At 43.9% G+C, this 14,821-nt stretch overlaps 2 protein-coding genes and 1 long non-coding RNA gene across 4 annotated transcripts in view; 1 reads left to right on the top strand and 2 right to left on the bottom strand.

Moving 5' to 3' along the window:
- Positions 1–14,821, bottom strand: part of Erich1 (glutamate-rich 1) — a gene marked incomplete at its 5' end in the record, with an annotated part of 52,793,804 nt that overhangs the window by 44,936,598 nt on the left and 7,842,385 nt on the right.
- Galntl6 (polypeptide N-acetylgalactosaminyltransferase-like 6) overlaps positions 1–14,821 on the bottom strand; it is a 1,235,193-nt gene that overhangs the window by 13,992 nt on the left and 1,206,380 nt on the right. For both annotated transcript variants that reach the window (NM_001436575.1, NM_001135756.2), the window contains one exon: positions 6,227–6,376. In NM_001436575.1, coding sequence (NP_001423504.1) covers positions 6,227–6,376 — 150 coding nt within the window. The remainder of the gene's footprint in view (positions 1–6,226; positions 6,377–14,821) is intronic.
- Positions 1–14,821, top strand: part of LOC148000524 (uncharacterized) — a 26,065-nt gene extending 11,244 nt beyond the window's left edge. For both annotated transcript variants that reach the window (XR_015639793.1, XR_015639794.1), the window contains 2 exons: positions 12,206–12,346; positions 13,157–14,821. This is a non-coding gene — a long non-coding RNA (uncharacterized LOC148000524). The remainder of the gene's footprint in view (positions 1–12,205; positions 12,347–13,156) is intronic.

Raw genomic sequence — 14,821 nt, 5'->3', positions numbered from 1 at the left:
ATCAACTAGCATGATTTTATGATGTAGAGAACAAAACCAAGCCTACAAGTTAAAGTAAATAGTCAAATGTTGATACATGCCAAGAATTTCCCCCACCACTCACTTTAAACTAATGGGTTGACTATCTAGATATCAGTTTGACTTGATAGAGACATTCTTATCTAGGTTCCATGTTTAATGAAACTTAAAAGTCTTTTTAAAATGGAAATTAAAGTTTAAGGACATCATAGCGAGCAGCTAAAAATTTCCTGTCCAGTCACTGGGGGAAGAGGGGTATTTGCGACAAAGAAATATGTTAGTTTTGTCTAGTATAGCAGTGCTTCATGGTGGAGAGGGTGCTGTATCTGTAACTGAACCGTTGGATCTTTAAGTCATTCAGTGACTATTTATTTATAAACTTCTCTATTGGAGAGGAGGGAAGACATAAGGTATGTGAGAGAAAGGAGCAAGACATGGTGGATCAGGCCAGGTGTCCCAGCACTTGGAGATGAAGATACGAGGACTGAGAGATGTGGGTCATCCATGGTTACATGAAGAATTTGAGGTTAGCCTGGGCTACATGAGGCGTTGTTTCAAAAATGTCAAAGAGGGATGAAGGAAAGGGTGGTAAAAGGTTTCTGACCTTGGGTAATTACAGAGTGATGAGTGGCTGATCACACTCGATCAGTGTTTAAGTTACAGAGAAGGGATGCTGGATCCACACCAAAGTACCATTACCAAGAAAGCAGGAGGCAGGCACAGGTTGAAGGAAGTGGGTACGACATGGGCTGGAAAATTGAGTCTTCTTCTAACTCCCTAATAGAACCCCTTGGGAGAGTTCAGATATCTCCAGACCTCAGCATCTAGAGAGCCTTAGTGAGCTTTCCGAGTACTGACTAATAACTGTTTTGTGTTGGTAACTGTTTGTTTACTTCTGTTTACCCCTGCTTCCAGATTTTCTTGGCTAGCTTTGCTGTTTCATTTCAGTTTTAGAATCTCTCAGTTTTTGCATATGACTCTGCTACACTTTGATTGGCTTACATTAAATGTATATTCTGACCTGAAATCTTACCTTCACAGTATTACTCTCTATTATTCAGCCCACACTGTGCTTTAGCCTGTAACCAGAGTTTCCTGTCACAAATGCCAAGCAAGAACTTTACCACTGACTACAGGCTCAGCCCTCTTCTGTAACTTTCTGTGGTGGCCTTGCACATCTCCCCACCCCCAGACTGGAGCTTACAAGTTATCCTAGGTGTTTTATAGCAACTATATTGAATGGGTCCTTAATTTCAGTTTCTAGTTTTTGTTGCTCAAGCATAGCCTATTGTCCACATCAGGCTGAAACCATGCTGAATGTTCTAATTTCATTTTAGTAGTTCAGTTGCCCAGTCTTTTGGATTTTCAAATGCATCGTCTGTGAATAGTCCATTTATCCTCTTCCTCTCTAATCTTGATGCCTTTAAATTTCTTTAGTCTATCTAATTACACTAAATATGAGATGCTGTACAAGAATGAATAGAGGTGATTACGGTCCACATCTTTTATATCCAGTCCCTCAGGGAAAGTTTCTCTCTATCCTGTCTGGCTTCCCCTCCATCTTCCCCTCCCTCCTTCCTTCTCTGAATCCTCCCCTCTCTCCTCCCTTCTCTCCTCTCCTGCAGGTCCCCCCCCCCCCCGCCTCTTGCTTCTACTCCCACACATCTCCCCACCTCTTTTGACCAGTCTTCCCCTTTAGTCCTGGAACTTTCAATGTAGGCCGATCTTAAACTTACGGCAGTCCTAGCAGTCGGGGTGCACACCTTTCATCCCAGCACTTGGGAGACAGTAGCAGGCAGATCTGTGAGTTTGAGGCCAGCCTGGTCTATAGAGTGAGTTCCAGGAAAGCCAGGGCTACACAGAAAAACCCTTTCTTGAAAAACTGCAGCCAAAATAGCAAACAACAATTAAAAATAACCAAAAGCAAAACAACGGCCACAAAACCCACCAAAACCAACCAACCAACCAAAAAAAAAACTTTAATGACAATTCTGCTGCTTCTGCCTCCTCCTAGGATCATAGCTGTGTTCTGTCACCCCAGCTGGGCCGATGGAAAGTTTAGGGAGTGATGGGAGTGTTGGTGTTGTTTTCTATGTATTTGGTGAGATGGTGGAATCTTTAGTACACACACACACACACACACACACACACACACTCACACGAGTGTGTACGTGTACTTGTATTTATAAATTTTCGTTGTTTTTTTTTTTTTTTTGCAACCACCTCTCATGTAAATGGCTTGTGCTCAGAATTCTTGATTTAGATTACATATTCTGGGATTCTTAAATTAAGGTATATGCTGTGGGCCATCCAGTACAGTGTTTACATAAAAGGAGTTTGGGAGGCAGCTTTAAATTTGGCAAGGATAACAGCAGGTAATGTTACAGAGTAGCAGAGATTGCTTCGGTGACGTTTGGCATCTGCTTACACTTTGAGACTGTTAACAGTGAAAGAGGTCATTTGTCACCCACACAGATGGAGATTTGGTCATATAGCAGACTTCTGGCTACAGGCTCTACGTGGCTTACTAGTTAGTTATACCTGCTATAGTAGTAACAAATTGAAAATGATGGTGGAATAACCTTGTTCTTTCTTGTTTTGAGACAGGCTCTCACTTCGTAGCCCTCAATCACAGTGTGTAGTCTGGGGCACGCTGTTCAGGCCAGGGTGGCCTTGCACTGGTAGCAATCCTCCAGTCTCTGCCTCTTGCGTATTGGGATTATAGTTGTGTACAACCAGGCTGGCTAGATTATTTTAAGTATGACTGAGTCTAAGGCCTGACCATTATATTGTCCAGATTCTGAAGGGTTGGGACAAACATTGGGAGGTGAAACGAGCTTATCTTTTACTCAGTGAGAAACAGTGTGGCATTGTAAAACAAGGTTCAGTGTGGGAAGGGCAAGGAGATCCTTTTATGAGATGGCTTGCAGCCAGGGCAGGAGCTATAGCAATGACAGAGTGTGTGTGTGTGTGTGTGTGTGTGTGTGTGTGTGTGTGTGTATGTGTGTGTGTGTGTTTTGAAGACAGCGTTAGGGCAAAGGGAATAACAAGTTGTAACAACTGAGTAGATGTGGGGACTGAGGAGGAGAAATGAATTTCTTATTGAACAATAGCGTAAATACTTTTACTGAGGTTGGTGTTCTTGTAATAGGGGTCCCTCTGGTGGCAAAGGAGAACCAGGTAAGGGTTCCTCTCACACAGGACACCTGCTATTCTGGGACACAGTTGTACAACCATAGTTAAAATAGCATAAAATAGGAATGCCCTTCTCCTCTGGGGTTTTAAAAAGACACATCTAAGAATAGCTGAGAGCTAATTGTTGCTAATGGACTAGGAAGTGGTGCCTGACCACAAGGTTGACCTGTTTGAATGAGGGAGATACTTCCTTCTCCAAGAAATCTCCATGTAGCTGGAGAAGATTAGCTGTAGTCTGTTGAACTAAATCCAGCAAACACTGGGGATGTCTCCTGGGAGATATTGATCTTGTTTCTTAAGAGTCCAGCAGAGCAGTGAGTGAAGACTTTGAAGCTGGATTCATCTGAGTTTGAATGCCGCTTGGCCACAATTCTGCCGGCATCACCTTAGCACCTTCCTGTGTGCACTCTGCAGTAGCGCCTGTGTGGCTCCAGGGACTCGGCAGATGGGTGTGACTCACTTGCTTGAGGCTGCCTCTTCCTTAACAGCCAGAGTTGATACTTAGGAGCTCAGGAGATGGCCGTTTGGGCTGATTCATAAATATTCATAAACACCAAATTTAAAATATGATGACAAAAAGAGAGCACTCTGAAGCAGCCCCAGCCAATTAGTGAACTGGTAGACCACCCCATTTGCCCGAGGCCAAGGCGTGTGACTGAAATCCAAGGCAGTCTTCCAGAGAGCTCTCTGTTGGAATATTTTTCCTCTAGGTGTTGAGCAGCCCTCAAATTTTCCAAAAACAGGTGTGTTACATAGACCTGAGTCATCCACCAAGATGAGATATTTCAGAAACTTTCCATTTTAAGCATGTTCCTGAATGGGTCTAAATGCCTTGCTTGCCATATGAATACTCAGAGTGTAACCTCTTGCTGCCTTCGAGCTGAGAAGCTGGCCAGAGCACAGTCACAGCTAGGGGTTATCTTTTACCAATTTCTTCAGATACCGGAAAGGTGTGCAGTGTTAACACCCATATGAGTTACCGTTTGAAATCTCTGCAACCAGGGGTTTCTTCCCCAGGAACTCTGTGTGCACATGCCTTGGTTGGTCTTACCCTCCTGTAAGCTTTTGTAAGCACCTCAATGAAAACAACTGCATTTCGGAGGCTTAAGTGCATATTATTGAGTGGTCTATCTCTCAGTCTCTAAATGTCCTATGATGAGAAATGTTCTGTTCATTAGAAACTGCCAGTGTGTGAGGCAGACCGGGTGTTTTATTGATGTGTACAGAAAATATCATCTGAAAGGTCAGAAAATAACTGTTGGAGAATAAAAGCCTACCCTACTCCACTCCACATAGACAGCATTGTATCGACAGTTTGAGACTAATCTCTCTCTCTCTCACACACACACACACACACACACACACACACACACACACACACACGAATGATATAGGTTTTCACATGTACCAACTCCCTTCCCTTGTGTGTGTGTGAGATTATCTGCTCATTAGCTCTTTGCGTTTAAATTGCTTTGTAGGCTGGAGCAGCTGGTATTCTGTGCTTTTTCTGGAGATCTCACAAAACTCTTCTGGATCCCAGGGAGGTGTGGATGTGTGAGGTAAACGGTACCACTGCGTCTGCCGTGAATGGGACTGTTCTATGGCGCCCACCTCGAGAGGTAGAAACTAGAGTTTTCATAAATGAGGAAACACATTCATAGCTACTGTGTACCCTCACCTCTTCCCTCCACTTTCTGCGTCAGGGTCTGGAATTTGCCAGAGAATGATACCCCAGACTCATACAGTACGCAAAAGCAAAGAGCATTGATTTAGCTGAGTGGAGACCCCTGGTGGACTCACAGGCCCAGCTTTTATTGTCGTTTAGGGAGTTCCAGGGAGGATGTGTGCCCTTTTACCTTGATTGGTCAGCTCTATCTCTAGGGGGTCACTTATTCACGCCAGCTTCCTATTCTTACTTCAGGCCAGATGGCAAGGTGTCCACGGATTGGCTGTCTGAGGCAGTGGAAGGCTGACCACAGGTTCCAGGATCTGCATTCTCATTTCTGGGAAACAGAAACTTAGGCCTAGTCTCCCAAACTGCCAGTTTACAACCTGTCATGGAGTCAGCCTGGCTCTGGCTAACTCAGTCCTCTCATCTGTGATGTGGGGTCACAATGGCTGGCTCCTATCACAGGAGAGCCACACTTCTGGTTCAAGCACTAGGTCCATTTTTCTGATAGCCTGAATAAGTCTGGATCGTGCCAGAGCTCAGAACAGTACACACAAGTCATCAGCTCCCTGGCTGGGTTAACCTGCCTGTCTTATGGGTCTGAAGGGCTGCAAGAATGAAAATTCTTAAAAATAATATAATTGCTCAATTAACTCAATATGCAAGAGTCTAGTTTGTATTTGTTCTAAAATTATTTTCTATCATTAAGTATATTTGTTTTAAAACTATTTTTATCATTAAGTATTCACTTCTAATTTATTTTAGGTTTCCCATACAAGTTTTCCTTTGATATATTAGGGAAGACTTTTTGACCAAATTTCATACGGGTCACTTTTTGTCCAAATGTTACAATTATGTCTACCTGAATATACATGCATATGTGTGTATGTATGTATGTATGTATGTATGTATGTATGTATGTATTAATGCAATTGCTTTAACCAGAGGGCTGCCAAGCAAAAATCCGGAGTATACATTAAATGAATATATGTATTACTCTACGCGTGGTGTGAGTTAGGGGTTTTAAGAATTATGCATAAGAACATTTGCTTATTTCTATGTGGCCCCAAGTTGGTTGAGCTGAAGTCTTGACTAATTGGTTCCCCGTGATATGAGTTCCTAGAGTAATTTTTCAATTATCCCTACTTGGGAAGAGGCACACGTGACAAATGGAGGTAAAAGCACACTCTCCCTGCTCCATCTTTCCCTGTCACAGTGGCCTCTGTCACACGTGTGAGCTGAGTGTGTACGTCTGTCCAGGCGACACTGGATCAAGCAAGCACGGTTTTAACAGTCAGTCTGAAATCCCGACAGTTTGGGAATGAACACAGGGCCAACGCTTACCTCCCGGTATCCCCAGAGCTGGTTGCCTTTCATGCCGTGACAGTCGTAGAGGGTGACAGGGCTGCTGTGTGAGATGGCATCCAAGCAGAATTTTCGGGTGTGCAGAGGCTCACCAGGTCGAATATCTTCTCTCCACCCGAAAGTAAAGAGCTAGCAAAACAACAGTAGCATGAAAGCTGCAGTCAGTTCATTCTGGGGGAAGGTTCCTGAGCGCGGGGAGAGACGCCTTAGCGATGTGATTATGAGGAAGAAGGAGATCTCAGCATAATGGAGGTACTGAAAGGGCAGGCTTCAAAGTGCTGTGACTGCACCTGAGCCCAGACTGGCAAAAATGCAAATGAGAAGTTTTCTGTTAGGAGCCAGTAGGGAAGGAAAGAAGGAGGGGTGGGAGGGAGGGAGAAAGAAAGATGCTTGGAAGGTGGAGGAAGAGGAGAGAGAAGGATGAAATGAGACCTGAACAGAGGAGGGAGGGTCAGCAGGAGGAGGGAGGGGGAGAAGACAAGCCTTTAATAAAACTCTTAGCATTTGTCATGTAGATAAAATGTTCCCGGATCAAGGACCACAGCGTTAGCCTAATGAGCAGATTAACTGCCAAAGGACAAGGCTTAAAGTTGAGCTCGATTGATGCTCGCACCTTGAAAAATCCAATTTAAAGCAAAGCCAGGCTCAATGAAGTAAAGGATAGGCAAATTAATTTTCCTAGGTAGGTAAGAACAATTCCGTGGGATGATAGAGATGGTACAGGTTAGATAATAATGCCCAATAAATACGTTTCACACTTACAGTTCCCTGACCTTCAACCTCTCACAGAAGTTCCATGGAATATAGATTCTACGATTCCAGTTAGTACTTCATTGTGCCGTCCACTGTTTCCGATCCAGACCTGTGTTAGCCGTCTTACCCCATTACATTACAAGGGCTACTTAGGGTGTCCTAAATCAACCTTACGATGTGTTAAATGAAAAAACAGCATTCCCATTGAGAAAGAACATTTTCTTGAGTTCCTTGGACCGAGCCTCATTTGTAGGGTACACCAGAAAAAGTCCTTAATTAAAAGGGAAGACAGACTGGATGGAGATGCCTTGGGATTTCTTCCAGTTCTGGTTCAGTAGGTTATGTAATTCTCAGAGGAGGACTCTAGGAGGCAGACAGCTGTCAGGGACAATGCCTTATTGGCAGAAAGCAAGCACTGTGCAGAGCTGTATGCAGTCAACACACTCACCACTGACCTGGTCCTCCGCAGACTTGGGCTGTCAGAGCCTACCTGGAGAATCTGGGGCAATTCTAGAGATGGCTAAGGGAGAACAGTTAGGTGGCGGGAATCTGGAAACAGTTGGAGGGACTAGGTTAAGTGGTCTGAATTATGAAAAGGGATGCTTTAAATTGAACACATGCAAGACTCTCTGAGTAAAGGTTCATCTGTGGGCAGTGCTACTGAAAGTCAGGACTAGAGACCAGCTCAGATGAAGGACAAGGGCTGTTAGGTCAGGCCTATCTATCTATCTATCTATCTATCTATCTATCTATCTATCTATCTATCTATCTATCTAATCTGTTTATTTAATTTGTTTATTTATTATGTGCATTGGTGTTTTGCCTGCATGCATGTCTGTATGAGGATCTCAGATCCCTGAGGAATGCTAGGAATTGAACCCTGGTCCTCTGGAAGAGCAGCCTGTGTTCTGTACCACAGAGCCATCTCTCCAGACCAGGTTAGGCATTTGTGATGGGGTCATGAACAGGAGTTGTGTAATCTCTTTTTTCTGGAGGTTTTTTTTTTTGTTGTTGTTGTAATTTTTGTTTTTTAACATGCTGTGGACTGAGGGGTTTGCAAGTTCCCTTAGATCCTTCACACAGGAGAAGCATCTATTTGAGCTGTTCCTGACCTTGACCTCTCTTCTAATCAGAATGTGCTATATCTATGGCTTTTGAAAGACTGGACTCCTTTCTTGTAACCAACTAGTCTGTTCCCTTTCCTCAACATGGGTGTTGCCCTTTTTCTGTCCTGGTGGCCTTAAGTTCTCCAAGACCAGTTTTCACTAATATGCTCAAATCCCAGTGACCATGTCGTATTTAGCCGCTGGCAGGATTTCCCAAGGGCACGTCTCCTAGATGATTCAAATGCAATGTATCAGACTGCACTCACTGGCTCTTCATTGCTTGGATAGCCTGTTCTCCTTTAATTTGTTTTAGTTGGTGGTAGTGTCGTCAATCTCAGCCACGGAGTCTTGAGTCTTTTGCCTCCTTTACCCTCATCTAACTACTTGTCAAGTCTTGCCACTGTCTCTAGTCTTTGGTGGAGCTGGAGGTCGAGCTCAGTACCTCTCACACGCTGCTGTACCGCCTATTGCCACTCTGGTTTCTTCAGCATTTCTGGAATTAGTTCCATCTTCCCCATTTTCACCTTGCGGTCAGCATCTCTTGTCTAGACTAGTGCGACAACCCGCTTCCTTTCCCTTGTTCCGGGTCCCGAACGCGCGCGCATGCGTGCTCACGATGGTTCAGCGGTCAGTTCAACAATATCTTGGATATTGTTCTTCAGGCCTTGAACACTTCTGTTTTAAAGACAAGGTGGCTTGCCTTGTCACGTAGCCTACGCTGGCAGCCAGTGAGCTCTAGGAAACCTTTTCTGCTGCTCACTTCCTCAGTGCTGGGGTTAAAAGTGTGTGTGCCAGGGGCTAGAGAGATGGCTCAGTGGTTAACAGCACTGACTGCTCTTCCAGAGGTCCAGAGTTCAATTCCCAACAACCACATGGTAGCTCACAACCATCTGCAATGGGATCCGATGCCCTCTTCTGGTGTGTCTGACAGCTACAGTGTACTCATATAATAAAATAAATAATTCTTAAACAAAACAAAACAAAACACCTCCACACAAAAACAAACAAACCAAAAAAGTGTGTGCTTCACCAAACTTGGCTTACAAAATGGACTCTGATTGCTTCTCGGCCTTTTTGCTAAGATCAAGTGTGAAATGGACTCTGGGTCTTTTGGCCGGTCCTTTTCTTGCAAGGAAAGCACAGTCTGTGAGCTGCGTCTCCAACCCTTGCTAGCCTTCCTGATCCTGTTGCCCACACTCTTGTCCCTCCCAGACTGCAGAGAGGTCTGTCTGGGGTGCCTGTCTAATTAGGTTGTCTGTCAGGCTGCAAGCCTACAGTGGTTTTACTGTTCAGTGTAGGGGTCCAGTCACCCTCACGGCCTCCATGTCTGGAGTGCCGCTGTGTCTTCCTCTTCTCTTTCTCAATCTATCATGACTGCCTACTGTGTATCCACATCCCTCACTAGATACTGAGTTCCTGAATGGGAGAGCATGTCCTTCCCAGCACCCAGAAAAGTTGATGGTAAGTGTAGGGGCTCGATAAAATCCAAGTTCAATGTGCATGATGAGTGCTGGGTACTGCCAAGAATTAGTTTGTCTTCTTTTTAAAACAAAAAACAAAAAACAAAAAACAAAAAACAAAAAACAAAAACAAAAAAATAAAAAACCAACCTGGATCCTACTGGCCTTCAACTCACAATGTAGCCCAGGCGGACCTTAAACTCCACAGCCTGCCTTAGCTTCCCAAGTGCTGAGATTGTACGCATGTGCTCTGCCTGGTTTGAATCCAGAAGTCTTGATTGATTTACCTGGTTCTCTTGTGTCTTTTTGCTCCGTGTGTGTTTTTAGGGGTTTGTGTATTTATTTGTCTGTCTGTTTTGAAGAAAAGATTTATTATGGCTCACGTTGGAGGAAAGACTCAGTTATTGTAGAGAAGGGCTGGAGTCTGTCAGGTGGCCACTCTGCAGTCAGAAAAGGAGCTTTAGCCGGGGAGGAAAGACCCTCCAGAATTTTGGGTGGTACCATTCTATGGGCTGGGGCCATAGACTATATAAAAAGGGGGAAAAGGGAAGAAAATAGCAAGGGTTCATCCCTTTCTGCTTCTTGACATCAGATACAGTGTGGCTAACCGCCTCACATTCAGTCAGCATGGCTACATGGCTACATGGCTACATGCTAATGCATGGGCTTCTCACCCAGTATTTCCCTCCTCAGCTAAGCCTCTCAGGAAAAGCCACTCCCCACAGCCTGAGATGTGTTTCCTAGGTGATTCCAAATGCAGTCGTGTTGAAATGAAAATTAATCATCAAAGAGGCCAACTAGACTTAAGATTTTTATCATGTACTCGTCTAACTTTAGGGGAGGAAAGGGTTCCTTTGGCTTAGAGTTTACTGTTCATCGTCGAGGGGGGAGGACGACAGGAACTGGGGGGTGGGAGATGAGTCTGTGAAGGAACAGGGCTCGCTGCCTTGCTTCTGGCTCATATGCTGCTGCATTTTTTTCTTTCTTTTCCTCATCTCTTTCTCCATTTCTTCTTCCCTATTCTCCTTAGTTCTTCCAGAGTTTCACATAATGTTTTTATCATATTCACCCCTCCTCCAACTCCTCCTAGATTCCCTTCTCCCTCCTGCTCCCTCAAATATTCTTCGACTGGAGAGAGTGGTTTACCAAGGACTGTACTCTTAGAGAAACTGTCTCTCCCCGTGGCAAGAGACTGTCGAGTGTGTACCCCGCTCCCCTCGTCTATGTCTTAGCTTCAATATACTCAGAAGCCTAAAGATGGAAGGGATTGTAAATCCCCACCTAGCACAGAGCTTCGCTGGACAGTTGTGACTCCTGCCTCAAATATCTAGGCTTTGTGCATTCCGTGCTCGCCTATTTTTCATGAAATGGATCAGTTAAGCCCCAAGAATATCTGAATGACAGCCGATTTGTTCTTAGGCTTCATCTATTGTCGTAATTATATCTGGGCGAACTTTTGCTTCCTGTTTCTAGGTTTGTTATTGTAGGGTAATGATCTTCCTTACATCTGTAGATCGATTGTTGGAAGGAAATTTTCATAAGGTATTCTCCACTTTTCTTGTTATTATTACCTGGTGATTGCAGTCCTGGGCCCCAGGCGATAAATCATCAAATTATACCAATTGCTTTCTTTTTCTGAACCTTCCAATAACATTTTTTCTCTCTTATGTCTTTGAAATGCTTCCGTTCGCCATTTATCTTAGCCAACGGTCATGTCAAACCAATCCCCTGTTAGACACATTTTCACCAAAGTTGAAATGAGCCTGAATTGTGAAACTTATTGTGTGTATTTTGGAACTTACTGTGACATTCACAGTCTGCCTCCCAGTCCTGGGTCATATTTTTACTAACCAGAAGTATCTAGGTTTTCTTGGGAGTATCTAGCTTTTCTTAACAAAAGAGCTTGATTTAAAAAAAACAAAAAACAAAAAACAAAACGCAAATTATTAGTTTAAAAGTAAATGGATGTCAATTTCTCCTTTTTCTTCGTTTGAGTGATACTTTAAAATACAGATTTTTGAATCATGACCCGTTGTTTTGCTTTTATATGCATGCGGTGGGTGTAACATTGTCCGGGTCTGTATTGTATTATATATTGTATTATACTATACAAATAAACTCTCTACCTTGGAGCTGCAAATACACTTATCTTAATCTGGCATCCTGAGGAGACAATTGAAAAACAGTTTATTCTCTCTGTGGGAAGTTATATTTTATTTCATTGTTATGTAGTTTGCAGGAATCCGAGTTACAACGGGTTTCTTCCTTCAGTCTGTACCCGTGAGAATGCGGGGGTCCTGACAGTGGGCTTGTTTATTCCCAAAGAAAGGCCACGTTCTTTCTCTGCATGTATTGACGTGCTCAGATTTCTGTTTGCCTATGTCTCCCTCCAGGCCTTGGAAAGAGGAAAAATCTGTCAGCTTCCTCAGCAGGATAGAAAGGTCTGCAAAGTTTCCTCCCTGCAAGAGCTTCCAGTGCCTGCTGCTGGGCCTGTGGAGAGAACAGCTAAACTAGGCCAGACAGAGCACGCCTCCTCTCTTCCGCCCCTCCCTGTCCTCAGAATGCGGACTGGAGGAGGTGCCTTCCAGATCTTACATTCTTATTTGAATCTATTTTTGTTTTTCTTTCTTGATCCCTAGAGGAAACTGGGAGCCAGCACACAATGCTAGAGCGATATCAAACAGCTCAGCAGATGACCCCGAAAGGATGAATCATATGCCTGCTTCCCGCACAGGAGCCGGATTAGTCCTAGTGTGCTGCAGAAGGTTTTCCTTAGAAAGGTATGCTTCAGCGGACCCCTCTTTGTTGCTTTGTAACAAGTTTGTTTACTCATTCATTTCGTCACTCTAACAGCTTTGGAATTAAAATGAATATCACATTTCCACGGTCCGATGTATTTCTCACCCAGGAACTTAAGTCTAATTGTAAAAGGGTGAATTAAAACTTACAAATCTTTAAGCACAGTGTCGAATAAGCCTTACGTTAATTACTGCAAAATGAGTTTGCCTGTACCAAGCCAGTATACAGTGACACACAGTTTCAAACAGGATTCAAGTCTCTTCTCCCCACAACTTCTAATCTCCTCCTAGCCCCATCTTTAGGCTCCCCGGGGACGAAATCTTTGGGAAGAGCTGTATTAACTACAGGGATTTCCCCTTCTCTCCTGCCTGTGTTGAGTTTTCTTCTTGTCTAGTGCTGCCCTCTGGTGACCATTTGTTAATTTACATGCTATAATCCCCCCCCCCCCCCCGCAGTTTAGCCTAAGGAAAATAAACAACCAATACAAAAACAAAACAAACCAATAGTTTGTTCGTATTCGTTTTCAGCTGTCAAATAAAAAATTCAGGCCAGAGCACATCCCATTCTGGAAGTTTCCTGTTTAGAAAAACCTGGCTTAGGTATAAAGACACATATCCCCATAAGCCATCTGAGTTTGTTTCCTGTTTGGGCTGAAAAGAAGATAGGAACTTAGCCCAAGAAGGGACATTTTTTCTCATGACATCTCTCCTTAATTTTAGAGAATGTTCTTTCTAAGTGCTCCAAATTCTAGTCTTACTGATAGACTCTTGGGCGTTCTTGCTTGCTCTCAGGCTGGAGTCTGGGCTGCTTATTGGAAGTGCTGACCAACACTATTCCTCTGAAGCCTGGCAGCAGCCCAGCAACGATTATAGGAAGATTCAGAGGAAGAGGAAGCCATTGAGTTCACCACATCTGAGAGCCACAGAACCTTCTGGTAATTGTCCATACTTCAAGATATGCTGACGTGCACAAGAGCCGGAAGTTAATGATTATCCTGGGAATGGACCAACATGGCCATGTCACACCTGAGAGTGTGACATGTGTGTACATGCATGTGCATGTGTGCGTGTGCACCTGCGAGTGCAGGCACGTGTGTGGTGATGGAGGGAGAAGGACAGTGACTACACTGACTTACTGTAGGTGTCAATGTTACATCGCAGGCATCATTTCTCCTCAGAGAATACTGTACGGGAGGCGGGGGATTGTTGCCCCTATTTAATGATGAAGAACCTCTGACCTAGAAGAACTGAACAGTTTCACAGGCTGATGGGTTAAAGTGAAGTCCACGTTGGCCTGATTCTAAGGCCCTACATCCTTTAAAAAACATAGATGACCAGCAAGCACGTGGTGTTAGAGGGTGTCGATGTTATCTGATGAGATTAATCCATGACTGGGTTTTGAACTTGCTGTGTTCCCAGCATCCTAGTTCTCCAATTGTAATTCAGGATGGAGGAGGGGTGGGAAGAGAGTGTGGGGAGGAGAGAAGGGTACTTGAACAACCTCTTATGAACTTTAGTGGGTAGGATCATTGCTCGATAGTTTGTTTTGGTCAATATTCTTTTGTGTGGAATTTATACGTAAGGTACGGAATTTTTCCAAAACACAAGAATGTTTTTTTTTCTTTTTTTTCTTTTTCTTTTTCTTTTTTTTATTAACTTGAGTATTTCTTATATACATTTCGAGTGTTATTCCCTTTCCCGGTTTCCGGGCAAACATCCCCCTCCCCCCTCCCCTTCCTTATGGGTGTTCCCCTCCCAACCCTCCACCCATTGCCGCCCTCCCCCCATAGTCTAGTTCACTGGGGGTTCAGTCTTAGCAGGACCCAGGGCTTCCCCTTCCACTGGTGCTCTTACTAGGATATGCATTGCTACCTATGAGGTCAGAGTCCAGGGTCAGTCCATGTATAGTCTTGAGGTAGTGGCTTAGTCCCTGGAACACAAGAATGTTTTAATTGAACCTATTCTTGGTCAGTGTGCGATAGAGATGCGTGAGGGCTAGACCCGTGCAGTTATGCCAACAGGGACATACTTGCATATTTTTTGTTATTTTCTTAAGACAGTTGTTGTGGTCTGTTCTGAGAAACTCAAAACCCTGTCAGGGGATGATGCCCCAACTGTGGGTTTCTCCTTCTGCAAAGAGAAGAAAGATGGGAGAAGCCTTATCTGTACTTATCAGTTGTTTTTCTTTGTAACTATGACAACAGCTATTGATTCTTCCTGAGTCTGTGTGACACATCCTATAGCTTTCTAATTGAAATATTTCATTCTTCAGAAATGAAGAACCAAAGGGCCATGCAGCTCTGAACACTATCGTTTCTCCCTCACAGGCAATACGATTTAAGGAGAGACCCTTTTACAAAGACTTCAAAGTCCTAGATTGGATTCGAAATCACACTTTCCTTAAATAGAGCTGCACTGAAATGTCTTTCAATCAAAGCAATACATTGTCTGAAAACA

Source organism: Rattus norvegicus, chromosome 16 (genome assembly GCF_021556685.1).
Source record: "Rattus norvegicus strain SHRSP/BbbUtx chromosome 16, alternate assembly SHRSP_T2T, whole genome shotgun sequence".
NCBI classification, from domain to species: domain Eukaryota; kingdom Metazoa; phylum Chordata; class Mammalia; order Rodentia; family Muridae; genus Rattus; species Rattus norvegicus.
Note: the sequence above shows the minus strand (reverse complement) of the source record. Positions and strands in the feature narration are given on the sequence as shown.